The 14,151-nt window shown below is 37.8% G+C and overlaps 2 protein-coding genes across 2 annotated transcripts; one reads left to right on the forward strand and one right to left on the reverse strand.

Moving 5' to 3' along the window:
- Nucleotides 1–3,149: 3,149 nt before the first annotated feature.
- Nucleotides 3,150–4,902, reverse strand: LOC111916169 (uncharacterized). Its single transcript, XM_023911802.1, has 6 exons — nucleotides 4,666–4,902; nucleotides 4,444–4,578; nucleotides 3,922–3,962; nucleotides 3,426–3,846; nucleotides 3,211–3,305; nucleotides 3,150–3,156 (listed from the first exon to the last, which is right to left on the reverse strand). Exons 1-6 carry the CDS (start codon nucleotides 4,900–4,902, stop codon nucleotides 3,150–3,152), a joined length of 936 nt encoding a protein of 311 aa, XP_023767570.1.
- A 3,194-nt stretch (nucleotides 4,903–8,096) lies between these two features.
- Nucleotides 8,097–8,861, forward strand: LOC128128032 (uncharacterized). The gene has a single exon (XM_052766803.1). The coding sequence runs from the start codon at nucleotides 8,097–8,099 to the stop codon at nucleotides 8,859–8,861; it is 765 nt and encodes a 254-aa protein (XP_052622763.1).
- The last annotated feature ends 5,290 nt before the right edge of the window (nucleotides 8,862–14,151 follow it).

The raw sequence follows: 14,151 nt of genomic DNA on the forward strand, positions 1-14,151 counted from the left end.
CACTAGTACCTGAAACACATAACACATAACACTGTAAGCATAAGCTTAGTGAGTTCCCCAAAATACCACTCTAACACATAATAGCCACTCGAGGTTGTAACTCTGTCGACCCTTTGGTCAATGTGTCTCAGTGGGGCCCTCCAGCCCCAACTCTCTGTGAGCCCTCTGGCCCTAACTCTAGGGACCCGAAAGTCCCATCTCTGTAACTTTGAATCATGCATATCACATATCACAATAAATCACAACACATAAATAACATGCAAATACACTGGCATATAACTCTATAGTACTCTGTCACATAACTATGTTACAACACTAGGTAAAGTATAGTGAGAGGACTCACCTCGGGTATCTCGGTAAATCTCTTACTCGGTAAACGTTGGCCTAGCCTTCGCCTAATCATATGAAATAAATACTTTATTTAATATAACTCTCAAAGGCTAGACTATGTCCTCTTATGACACTCTCAGAAGGGTAAAAGACCATTTTACCACTTTCATAACTCAAAAGGCCCCACAATAGACCATACCCTAAAAGTCAACCAAAAGTCAACTTTCTGGGTTACGCTGCGCGTACCAGATGCGTACGCTGAGTGTACCCGGTTGCATCTCAGAATCGGGGAACGCCACCCAGTATGCGGCGCGTACTGGGATTATGCCCGGCGTACTCCCCAACTTCAGCCCCTTAGCTCTGGAGGTCTTAAACAGTTAAGACCCACGTCCAAATTCTAGATCTGACCACATCAAAGCCTCTTAATCCATAAAGTTGATGACTTTAAGCCCTTACATGGCTGAACAAGTCACCAACTCCCATAATGTTCCATCCTTTAATTCTAGAAGGCTTATTACACAATCATGACCTCAAACTAACATCCAAGATGGAAACTTTATGGTTCTAAATCACTAATACCACTGAAAAGGGACAGATCTCGGACCATGGAGCACTTTACACTCATAAAGTCTCCACCTTTGGGGTTTTTAGCCCTACAAATGGCACATGCAACAACAACCAAAAGAAGAGGAAAGTTTTGAACTTTATACCTCCAAGTGTAGCCCTTTTCTCTGTAGATCTCATATCTAAAATGGCACCTCAAGCTTTAGCTTCCAAGAGCTCATTTCCTTCTCCTTCACTAAGTCACCAAAGCACAAATAGCTCCAACAACACTCTCACACACTAAGGACGATGGGAGGCTCTCTTTTAGGGTTTCACTCACTGATATGGAGGCTGAGAAATGAGCCTTAACACCTTTTAAATAGTGCATAAGATGGATTAGGGTTTTTGCATCTGGGCCGGGTACGCCCGACGTAACTCTGGGTACGCCCAGCGTACCTTGGCGACTCCGTGTCCAATTTAAGCGCATGAGTACGCGCAGTGTACCCCTCTGGTACGCCCAACGTACTCACTTGCTATAAACCCTCCACTCAATGACTAAACATGACCAATCGACAAAGAACAAGGATGAAAGAAATGTACCTGAATCTCGAGGTGTTACATAGAGTGAGAAATTTAAAATTTAAAATTTAAAATAGATAATTAATAGATTGACATGTGGCATGACAGGTGAGATATAATATTAATGAGAATTTTTAATATTGTGACACTTGTTAATAAGAGAATAAGCTTATTCATTTATTAGAATAAGGATTATTAAAAAATAAATAGGTATTATTTTTTTTTAAAAGTGGGATATATTTTTTAGGTGAAAAAATGGTCCCTTATAACTGAAAAGACAAATAACCCTGATGTGGGAGGCTAATGAGGGGGTTAACAACAATAATTTAATAGAAGTTAAGTCGGGGGACCAATTCTACGTACAAACTAGGCCAAAATGACTATAAATCCAAAAAAAATCGATGTTTGGACTGAAACCCAAAAAAATAATACCATAGGGACCGTTTTTGCAATTTTGTCTTTATATAATTCTAAACCATGGAAATAAATAAAAAAAGATAAAAAAAATTATGTGGAAAAAATTAAAAAGGTAGAAACAATACTATTCATTTTACAATTGTAATTAGATATGTATATAATTCTAAACCATGGAAATTAATGAACCTGATGTAAATAAAACAAAGACAGAAGCATGCTTCTTGATACAAACTAAGGTTTCTTGGATCGGTAAGTCTTTATTGTTTTCTGAATTAATATATTGTTTGTCAAACAAGAAACTACAGCTAGTACCCGTCACTTAGTACACCATATCTCTTCAAGATGATACTCTTTCCATTGATCTTTCATTTCACTTGGTTATTTTTCAGAAACATAAACCATGTATTTTATCATCATAAAACTTGGGCCCATTGAATTTATTGTTTTAAAAATAGAGATCTTTTTATCTCAAATGGGATGAACACTTGGGTTATATTGGGTTATTGGTGTAAATTGCCCTTATGTTTGTCTTGGTTGTAGATAATATCAACTATAATAAATGAAGATTCATTTTGACATATGTCAATCTCTAATGAGTTTTAACACTTATCATTTTATGATATTTTTGAAATTAAATAATATCCATATCTCAATTTTAGGTTTTTCTATCTTTTAAATTTAAAAAATCACATAATAATTGTATATGCAAATTATTAAATGTAATAAATATGATAGTAATTGTAATTAATACGTTTTTGTTTTTTTATTTTAAAAATTTATTTAAAAAAATATTTAATGTTTACATTTTAATATTTAGTTTTTTTAATTAACCTTTGTATATGGGTTTTACACCTAATGATGTATATATTCAAGTGAATTATCAATGACACGATTGGTTGACCAAACATCTACTTAGGGCCCTATAGAGTAATATGACGTACATGCAATAAATCATATAATAATTATAATTCACTAACAATAAAATGCATAGATTAGAAAACAAAAGTTTAGTTGCTTCTTTAACTTAAACATTGGTTGGTGTTTAATTTCTTCTTGTAGAATTTATAGTTGCTTTCTACCAATAAACAGAATCACAGAACCAAAGACTAAATCTACATTGATTCTAATCCAAGTGTGTGTCGTTAGTTATGTAAGTTTTCTCAATTGCACTTCCACCAACGTTTTTATAAAGACATCTATCCAATTCGTTCAGCTTCCCAACTTTATTTTCATAGTAGTCCACCAGCTCCGACCTAGTTTACATCAACCGCATCTCAAATCTACAAGCTAGAAAAACAAATTAAACACACAAATTAAAACATATAGTTTCAAGAATGGTACCAGTAGGCGAGGGTCTGAAATGGCGCATATCTGTCATATATCTCCATAGCCATTACATTCATATTTTTCTTGTCACAATCTTCTCGTTGGTGGACCTGATATTCATCATGACTACTTAGAAAATAGATATATTAAATGGCACTAAGCTAGCTATATATAATCGTATGGAAAATGGAAATGTCAACCTAATTTCTGTTTGAAGCAATAAAACAAACCTGTTTGATAAGTCTTACAGTTTCAGAGTCACATGGAATAGCATCATAGAATCCCATGCACATCAATGCATTGCTAGAAACAAAGTCACCGAACCCTGAAAGGGGCATCAACTTTTGGTACAATTCATTTCCATCGCATAACTTCTCCAAATCCATGAGCCTGATTTTACCATCTGTGATATTCTTAGCTAATTCATGTACGTATTGAGCTCGATATCCCAAGTTGCACTTCTTGTTCAACAATATTGGGTTCTTAAAAATGGCGACTTCTTGTGGGCTTGGGAAATTTCCCCACGACTCTTCAACACAAAATGATTGTTTCTTTCTACCTCTTTTCGCCGGATCCACCACTCCTTTTTCAATGTTCAGCCGTTTTTGGAGAACACAAAGTCCTTCCGCCAGTTCTAAACTTTCTTTGAATCTACAAAAAGATCAATTCGTTTAATTAAAAGACATCAGCTTTGCTTTTTTCCTTGACATACATTTATATTATTACGATTTCTTTAATCCTTTTAGTTTCTGTTCATAGGGACGGAACTGTTTTGGTCAAAAAAAAACAAAATTATAAAACATTTTTATATAAACTAACAGCTAGTATATATTAAAATAAATTAAAAACCTCAAAGAAAATGATATTACGTTTGTATATAACAAAGAGTAGAAAACTATATACTCATAACATTATTAATTAATGAAAGTAGATGCCATTGGAAGAAAAAGAATACTATTACCCAGCGTTAAGTATGGCCTGAAATAAAACAATAATTCTCGATCTCCTCTGATATTAAATTATTATTATTATACTGATCATATGTTAATAAATTTTGGAATATATTATTTTTTATGAATAAAAAGAGCGCTATTATATGTTGAGAAATTAAATATTAGAATTAGAGTTTGCAAATAACTTTAAAAGATGGACTGTTTGAAGGGAGCTGTAGGACTTTAATAGTATTATAAGTACGGAGTTAGGAAGGACATGTACATACGAGGCTCTGCAGAGGAGCAAAGACTTTACAAGATCTTCGAATAGAGATGGGTTACGGAAAAGACGACCAAACCCTTTCTTGGCAGCATCCTTATGTAGTCCATGAAACTTCTTCAGTTGCTCCTCGTCTGCATTAGAAAGCCTAAGCATCCTCTTTACTTGATCCTAAAAAACTCATATAATCAGAAACAGATATATATATACATGTATGTATAAATTAAACATACATGTTCACGTAAGTACTATACACACCTTTATAACTCTGGAATTAGAATATAAGCTTGGTTCATCAGGTGCGCTAATGGAGAGGAAAGTGGTACAAGGTTGGGAAATGGAGACCCTAACAGAACGGTGATCGGGTAGGCGGAGTGGTCTGACGAGGGTTTTAGTGGATGGCATCCAACGGTTTGGAGCCATCATAAAGAAACCATGATTGCAAACTGCTTTCTCTAACACAAACCCCTTTGGGACTCTCACCTTAATCTCCATTCTTATGAATTCTCAAAACTCATAACTTTCTATTGTTTTATATATAATCAACCGACCATTTTTTAGAAAATATTTACTTCCATAATTAGATATTACTTTTCAAAACTCAGATTTCTTACAAACTATTGCTTATATTCTGAAAAGTAAGACCCGTATATATCAAAGGGAAGTCTATATTTTTATAATTTGTATCCATCTGTCTTGATTTCTTTCTAATGAATAAACGAATCTCCTGAAAAAAAATATATTAATTCCTCAGAAAAAAAAAATCACATTATTAACCTGGCCTTAATTAGATAAAATAATAATTAAAATAGAGGATATTTGTACAACTTGTAGTCATGAGGTGATAGATTTACTAGGTTAAAACCCATGTAGTATATGATTGACAATTTAAAATAGCACAAATAAAGGAACCAATACTTAAAGTAATGATTTTGGACTTTGAACACTATTTAGGAAGAACATGCAAGTTAGATATAATAACTTGAACTCAAATGACATGAAGATTCTTCAACTCGATAATGATTTTCCACTACTACAAAACGTCAAATAGGACTCACGATATATAACTCGATTTATGAAAAAAACGGGACATATTATGGAAAAACCGGGACTTATAAAGGGGAGAGTTATATAACCCGGTTTAAAATGAGAACCGGGATATATGAGTGAATTAAACAACCCAGTTTCTGATGATACAGCCGACTCTTTTAGCTGTAAAGTTATATGATCCGGTTTTCCAAATGAAACCATGTTCTATGGCTCTGGACCGTGCTTTTGACAGGGTTATAGAACTCATTTGTCAACAATCAGATTTCTATGGCTTTGGGGTGTGCTCTTGTTTCTTTTTTATATTAATTTTTTTCTCATGTAGAACACAAATAATCACTCGGGTGATGCTTAAATTGTATGTTGTATTTAAAGGCATCTGGGTTTTTTTTTTAACGATTAAAGTATAGACCTCAGTTTACTTTGTGTGTATATTTTTTCCCCCAATGGTGTAGAATTACATGAAAGCATAGTCAAGTTCAATAAATTACATCAGGTGAATACTATATATTAAAAACATTGAGCATAGTTCACCAAAGATGTCCTTGGATGCACTCTGATGGATATAAATACAACACAAATTATGTGTAATAACTCACAAAAAAAATATATATATGTAATATATATAATCTGTTTATATCAATCTAAAAGAAAGGGGATTAGTTCACAATTAATGGGTTAATTATATACAAATTATGAGGCTTAATGATCAAAACCGTCACCTTGATTAGGCTAGTTAAATACAAGCAAATGAAAGGGTTTCGCCGGTTATAGACTTAGGCATTATATAAAGCTTGAGAAATCAAGTGAAAACCCACTGGAATTGTGAAAAGAGACGAAGAATCAAGGGAGAAATCGGGTGTGGAGGTTGTTGAAGATTTTCAGAGTTTTCTAGGAATTAAGGTATGTATATTCGATTTAAGCGTGATTAAGTTGCTTGATTAGGTTTGTCTGATTCGATTATGTCTTTTGGTTCCATACCACGTTTTGTTTCAGGCCACTAGTGATGCAACTGATAAAAAAATTGAAATGTTAATTCTTGAAAATAAAAAATAAATATTGCTTACCTGTATGATTACTGAAAATTGCTTATGGGTATATTTTCGTATGATGTGGGGACGATTAGAAGTGATTTTTACATATTTATTTGTCATTATATTGAGTTAAGTCAAAGCTTCAGTTTCCTTTAAAAATGGCAGCTGAGAAATAAGTTACGGGTAAAGAAGAGAATATGTCGGACTATTCGTTATTGAATGGTTGGACATAATACTTTATTTAAAAAAAATAATATAATGCAAGTACAAAGGGTAACTAGTCAAAGTCTTGTGGCAAGTTCACCGTATGATTTACCTTTTTGAAACTACATTTTACATATTCGACCTCTTTGGTTTTTATGACTTGCTGGTTTCTTTTTATAAGATACGAATTTAACAACTTCTTTGGTTTTAGTCCATACAATTTTTTTACATTTTGCTATGGATCTTTTCATTATGAAACATACAGCCGTTTTTTTTAAACACCTTATAAATATTAGAGGTACCATTGTAGGCTGAAATACATTATTTAATTGATTATTTCATTGATTTTCTTTTATTAATGCTAAAGGTGAAACTTTGTCATTTAATTATATTGGTATAATTAAAAAGGATAAATATATTTTTCAAAAGGTTACTATGAATGTCACGATTAACGTCATTAAGTATTAACCACTATGTTGGCCGAATGAAACACGAGGATATCGGAACCAAAATGACCGCATAGAGTGTTATGTAGAAGGGAGCCTTAGAAATATGTTGGTTAAATGTAGGGAGCGTGCAGCGTGACAAGCTTTGGTTAAGACCTAAAGCCAACAAGGTGAGTTTCGTGTGAATTTTGTGGTTGTTTGCATGAAAACTTGATTCTAAATTATTTGTATTTATATGTTACTGTTGTTATTGCTATGAATATTTGTGTGAAATTTTGTGAATTATTTCATATAAAAGGGTGAAAGTGGTGGGTGACATATAGGGAACAGGTGTATTTACACGGTCTTATTATTAGTCATCGTACGGGGTGTTAGTACGCGGCGGAGAGCTTACGCTCTGTTTATCTAGCCGTAAGCATATTTGTTGTTCCCGGCGGAGGGACTCGTTCCCTGGAAGTGACAGTAGTTCCCTAATGTGTCACCAAGGGTGGAAAGAAATGAAAAGATTTATATTGATAAATTGTTGCATTATTTTATTTTATTGACGTCAATATGCATGAAAACCACGAACTCACTAGGCCCTAGGCTTACCCATTAGAATTTTTAAATGCACGCAACCCAGGAAATAACGTAGCAAGTGGCAGCGGGAATGGAAAGGATAAAGTTCAGACTTGAAGATGGCGACAAGTTTTGAGGAAGACGTAGCGCACCAAGTGTTTAATTAAATTTCTATTTGCTTCCGCTCTTATTATTATTAATAATAATTACGTTAGTATTTAAATCTTGAATTTTGGAAGTTTTGGGACTATGTTAAGTTATTTTGGTATTTGAAATTTGGGGCGTTACAAGTTGGTATCAGAGCCAGGTTTAAGCAGATTAGTCGTTGTTTAAACGCCTAAGCTTAAACGGGAGGAGCGGTACATCGCCTAATCTGGAATGCGTCTCGTTTGTAGGTACGATGGATCATGGAAAGGCAATCGTCGATGGTGGGGTGTCAGTTGAGGGTACTAGTGGGTTACTTCCCCACGAGAAGTTGAAGGCCGAGTTAGAGCTCTCTGACTCGGAAGGCAATCTGGAACCAACGACCCCACTCAGCGTCTCTGAACGAGATGAAGAAGACGAGGATGTGGAATCCGAGGTGGAGCCCGAAGAAGATCCTGAGGAGGAGCCCGAAGAAGATCCTGAGGAGGAGCCCGAAGAAGACCCCGAGGAGGAATCCGAGGGAAATCACGTGGAGTACCATGCGGAGCAAAGATACGAAACATTCCATATGCCTTATGTGGAGTACACGCCAATTAGTCCTGGTACCTACTGGGAGCGACTTTATAAAGATGAAATGCCACAGGCACAGCTCGAGATTCACAGTTTGAAAAGAAAGATTGAAGAGATAGATGAACATAGGTCAAGGCTCGTACAGGAGAACCAAATAAGGGTTGATGCTGCTATGAAAAGTAAACGCAAGATACGAAGGTTGGAACAGGAGGTGTCAGAGCAAAGGAAACCGACTATCACTAAGTTGTGGGAAGGGTTTGTGGCTTGGGCAAAACAAGCCAAGGCCACGACTTGCGGATTCCTAGATAAGGTGGTTGGAAGAGAACCACCTCAGGCCGAGGTGTTGGTCATTCAAAGTGGTCCCGGAGATCGAAAAGCTAAAAAGATAAGGAAGTACTTGAAGGAGGGAAAGAGAATATTGAAATATGATGACATCGTTTTTAAAAATTAGAAAGTAGGAGTGCAATGATTTGTATTTTTTTTTTTATTATTTCTCTTGGTTGTTGGCTTGAGTGACTTGATGTGAACAAGACATATGCCTATTTTTGAAGTTTTAATAATTTGGAATAAAATTTATGTTTGTTATACTTATTGTGTTATAAACATAAATATGTAGTTGATATGTCTTCACGAAGGTCTGGGAGGTTCACTAGGGTCACTCCGGAGGAAGAGCGCATCCCAATTGGAGCTTATGTTAGAGCACCAGGAGATGTTCCAGAAACCCCACTGAACCCGAACGCTAGTCGTGGACGGGGCCAAGGAAGAGGTAGGGGTAGAGGAAGAGGTCGAGGTGCTGTTACAGCACCGATACCTGTACAATCGGCCCATGGTAGCTCTGGATCCCACCGCGGTCGAGGTCGAGGTCGTGGAAGGGGTCGTGCGGCAAACACGATCACTAGAGAGGAGTTGGCTGATGAGATTGCTCGAGCAATTCGAGACACCTTACCAGATGTAATTGCTCAGGCACGAGAAGCAATAATGGGTGAGTATGAAGGTAACTTGGGTGGAGGTGAAGAGGACTACGATTACAATACACCAAATATGAGTCGTGAACCAAGTATTGCACAACCCACAAGGCATCATGGCAACCACGATCGGCGGGGTTGTAGTTACAAGACGTTCATGAACTGCAAGCCACCCATTTTTAACGGAGAGATTGATCCCGTTTTGTCATCAACATGGATCATGGAGATTGAGGGAACATTCGATACTAGCAAGTGTGCGGATGAGGACAAGGTGATTTATGCTGCGACAATGCTAAAAGGGGAGGCAATACATTGGTGGGGCATGGTGAAGGAGGTTAGGGGGCGTGAGGCAGCCAAGAATATGTCATGGGATGAGTTCCTAAGAATTTTTAAAGAAAAGTTTTGCCCTCGTACAGCGGTTAAACAGTTGGAGGAAGAATTTTTAAGGTTGGAGCAGGGGAATATGACTGTGAGGGAGTACACCACAAAGTTCACGGAGAAGGCTAGGTTTGCCGAATTTTACGTATCTACGGAAGAAAGAAGGGTGGAACGCTATATTTGGGGATTGAGAACAGCTATCCGTGAATTTGTGCAAATTCAGAAACCGGGTACTTTCCAGTCTGCTGTTGATGCTGCAGAAGGTCGCGAACGTGAGAAGAATCGTCAAGGTGAAGACAGGGCTTTGGGGAAAAGAAAATGGGAGGGTACAAATAATGATTCGAAGAAAGGCAAGACTTCAGGGCAAGAACGTAAGGTTGATCAAAGCTCTGGAGTAAAGCAATGTCCGAAATGTAACCGTTATCATAAGGGGGAGTGTAACATGAATCAGAAAGTTTGCTACAAGTGTGGCAAGCCAGGGCACATAGCCACAAAATGTAAGAGAGGAAGGGTATGTTACGGGTGTGGTTCCCCTAACCACATTAAGTCGGAATGTCCCCAGGGTAAAGGTAACAACAATCAAGGCAGGATAACAGACAATCGGTCGATGGATAAAAAGGCTGACACTGGTAGACCAAAAGCTAGAGCTTTTCGCATGACGGCTCAGGAGGCTCAGGAGACCCCGGATGTGGTGACAGGTACTTTCCTAGTAAACTCAATTCATGCTAGGGTGTTGTTTGATTCTGGTGCAAATAGATCTTTTGTGTCTTCTACTTTTTGCAAAAACCTGGGTAGAAATGCAAAGACTCTAGAACATGCCTTAGAAATTGAAACTGCTGACGATCATTGGGTAGTAGTAAGAGAGGAATATGATGATTGCTCTATCGAAATCGAAGGTAGTGTGCTACCATTAAAACTATTACCTATAGCCCTAGGTGATTTTGATATTGTTATAGGGATGGATTGGTTGTCGAAAAACCAAGCGATTATAGATTGTGAAAATAGGATTGTTCAAGTTTGGGTGCCAGAAAAAGGAATGGTAAAAATTTACGGTGATCGGCGAATTAAGGACTCTATTTTGATATCAGTGACTAAGGCAACTCGTTATCTAAAGAAAGGGTGTCAAAGTTATTGGGCATATGTTCTCGATTCCAAGAAGGACAAGCCTGGAATAACACATATACCAGTTGTACGCGAGTTCCAAGATGTGTTCCCTGATGACCTAACTAGCTTGCCACCGGATAGGCAAGTGGAGTTTCGAATCGATCTTACCCCAGGAGTAGCACCGATAGCTCGTGCGCCCTATCGATTAGCACCAACCGAAATGAAGGAGTTGATGACTCAGTTGCAAGATTTGCTCGACAAGGGTTTTATTCGGCCCAGTACCTCACCGTGGGGTGCACCAGTACTATTCGTCAAGAAGAAGGATGGGACAATGCGAATGTGCATTGACTATAGGGAGTTAAACAAGGTGACTATAAAGAACCGGTATCCATTACCGAGAATTGATGACCTATTCGATCAACTCCAGGGGGCAAGTTACTTCTCAAAGATCGATTTACGGTCGGGGTATCACCAGCTGAAAGTCAGAGAAGAAGATGTGTCGAAGACAGCCTTTCGAACTAGGTATGGTCATTACGAGTTTTTAGTAATGCCATTTGGTTTGACCAATGCACCAGCTGCATTCATGGATCTGATGAACCAGGTGTGCAAGCCATACCTAGACAAGTTTGTAATCGTCTTTATCGATGACATATTGATATACTCTAAAAGTAAGGCAGACCATGAGCAACATCTGCGGCTAACACTTAGTTTATTGAGGAATGAAAAATTATTTGCCAAATTTTCGAAGTGCGAGTTTTGGCTTCGGGAAGTCCAGTTTTTGGGACATGTTGTAAACGAACAAGGTATCAAGGTGGACCCAGCAAAGATTGAGGCGATTGAAAAGTGGGAACCACCAAGGACCCCTTTAGAAGTTCGAAGTTTTCTTGGGTTAGCAGGATACTATAGACGGTTTATACAAGACTTCTCGCGCATAGCTGCACCGCTAACTACCCTGACAAGGAAAAATGTGAAGTTCGAATGGAAGCCAGAGCAAGATAATGCCTTTAACGTCTTAAAGGAAAAGCTTAGCAGTGCACCAGTATTATCTTTACCAGAAGGCAATGATGGCTTTGTTGTTTATAGTGATGCATCCAAGTTAGGTTTGGGGTGTGTTTTGATGCAAAACGGTAAGGTGATTGCTTATGCCTCACGACAATTAAAGGTTCACGAGCGTAAATACCCAACACATGATATGGAGTTGGCTGCAGTAGTGTTCGCTTTAAAGATTTGGTGACACTATTTGTATGGGACAAGGTGTCAGATCTTCACTGATCACAAGAGTTTGAAATACTTGTTCGATCAGAAAGATCTGAACATGAGACAGCAACGGTGGATGGAACTATTAAAAGATTACGACTGTGAGATATTATATCATCCGGGGAAGGCAAATGTGGTAGCTGATGCACTAAGTCGTAAGGAAAGAAGAGAACCACCTAAGATTCGAATGACGAAGATTAGCATAACCACCAGCTTACTAGATGATTTGAGAAAGAATCAAGAGGAGGCCTCGAAGGAAGAGAAATGGAAAAGTGAAAGGGTGGCGGGAGTAATACAATCATTGGAAAAGGATAGTCGTGGCTTGAAGTGTTTCCAAGGAAGGGTTTGGGTACCACGAGTGGGTGAAGTGCGTAACTTACTTCTCAAGGAAGCGCGCATGTCAAAGTACTCAATCCATCCGGGAACAAACAAGATGTATCAAGACTTACGAAAATCTTACTGGTGGCCTGGTATGAAAAAGGATATAGCCTATTTTGTTGAAAGGTGTTTGACATGCTTGAAGGTGAAGGCTGAACACCAAAGGCCATACGGTCAGTTACAGTCAATGGAGATTCCAGTGTGGAAATGGGATCACATCACAATGGACTTTGTGACTAAGTTACCAAAGACACCAAAAGGTTATGACGCGATTTGGGTAGTTGTGGATAGATTAACCAAATCGGCACACTTCCTTCCGATTAAGGAGACGTACCCGTTAGAAAGGCTAGCTAAATTATACGTTGACGAGATAGTGAAACTGCATGGAGTTCCATTATCTATTATTTCGGATCGGGATAGTCGTTTTACGTCGACATTTTGGGGTAGCTTCCAACGAGAAATGGGTACTCGAGTAAAATTGAGCACGGCATACCACCCGCAAACAGATGGGCAAAGTGAACGGACAATACAGACCTTGGAAGACATGTTAAGGTCTTGTGTTATTGATTTTGGAGGGTCGTGGGAAACTCATTTGCCGTTAATAGAGTTTTCCTACAACAATAGCTATCATGCAAGTATAAAAGTCGCACCATATGAGGCTCTATATGGCAGGAAATGTAGAACTCCATTATGTTGGAATGAGGTGGGGGAGAAACAGTTGGCTGGACCTGAACTTGTTCAGCAAACTACCGACAAAATCCAGGTGATTAGGGATAACATTAAGGTTGCTCAGGATCGGCAAAAAAGTTATGCAGATAAGCGGAGAAAGCCAATAATGTTTCAGGTCGGTGATAAAGTTATGTTAAAGGTGTCCCCATGGAAGGGCGTTGTTCGTTTTGGTAAGCAGGGGAAGTTAAGTCCTCGCTACGTTGGACCCTTTATAATTAAGGAACGAGTTGGACAGGTAGCCTATCGATTGGAGCTACCAAGGGAAATGCAGGGCATTCATAGCACATTCCATGTCTCTAATCTAAAGAAGTGTCTAGCGGATACCGCCATGGAAGTGCCACTTCAAGAAATTAAGGTTGATGAGAAGCTACGATATACAGAAGAACCCGTTGCGATTATAGATCGAAAGGTCAAAAAGTTAAGGAATGTGGAGATACCACTGGTGAAAGTTCAGTGGAAGTATCATAAAGGTTCGGATGCAACATGGGAGACCGAGCGAGATATGAAGGCTAAATACCCTCATTTATTTATTTAATTTAAATTCCGAGGACGGACTTTTTCTAAGGGGGGAAGTTTGTAATAACTCACAAAAAAATATATATATGTAATATATATAATCTGTTTATATCAATCTAAAAGAAAGGGGATTAGTTCACAATTAATGGGTTAATTATATACAAATTATGAGGCTTAATGATCAAAACCGTCACCTTGATTAGGCTAGTTAAATACAAGCAAATGAAAGGGTTTCGCCGGTTATAGACTTAGGCATTATATAAAGCTTGAGAAATCAAGTGAAAACCCACTGGAATTGTGAAAAGAGACGAAAAATCAAGGGAGAAATCGGGTGTGGAGGTTGTTGAAGATTTTCAGAGTTTTCTAGGAATTAAGGCATGTATATTCGATTTAAGCGTGATTAAGTTGCTTGAT

Source organism: Lactuca sativa, chromosome 8, assembly GCF_002870075.4.
Source record: "Lactuca sativa cultivar Salinas chromosome 8, Lsat_Salinas_v11, whole genome shotgun sequence".
In the NCBI taxonomy this organism is placed as follows: domain Eukaryota; kingdom Viridiplantae; phylum Streptophyta; class Magnoliopsida; order Asterales; family Asteraceae; genus Lactuca; species Lactuca sativa.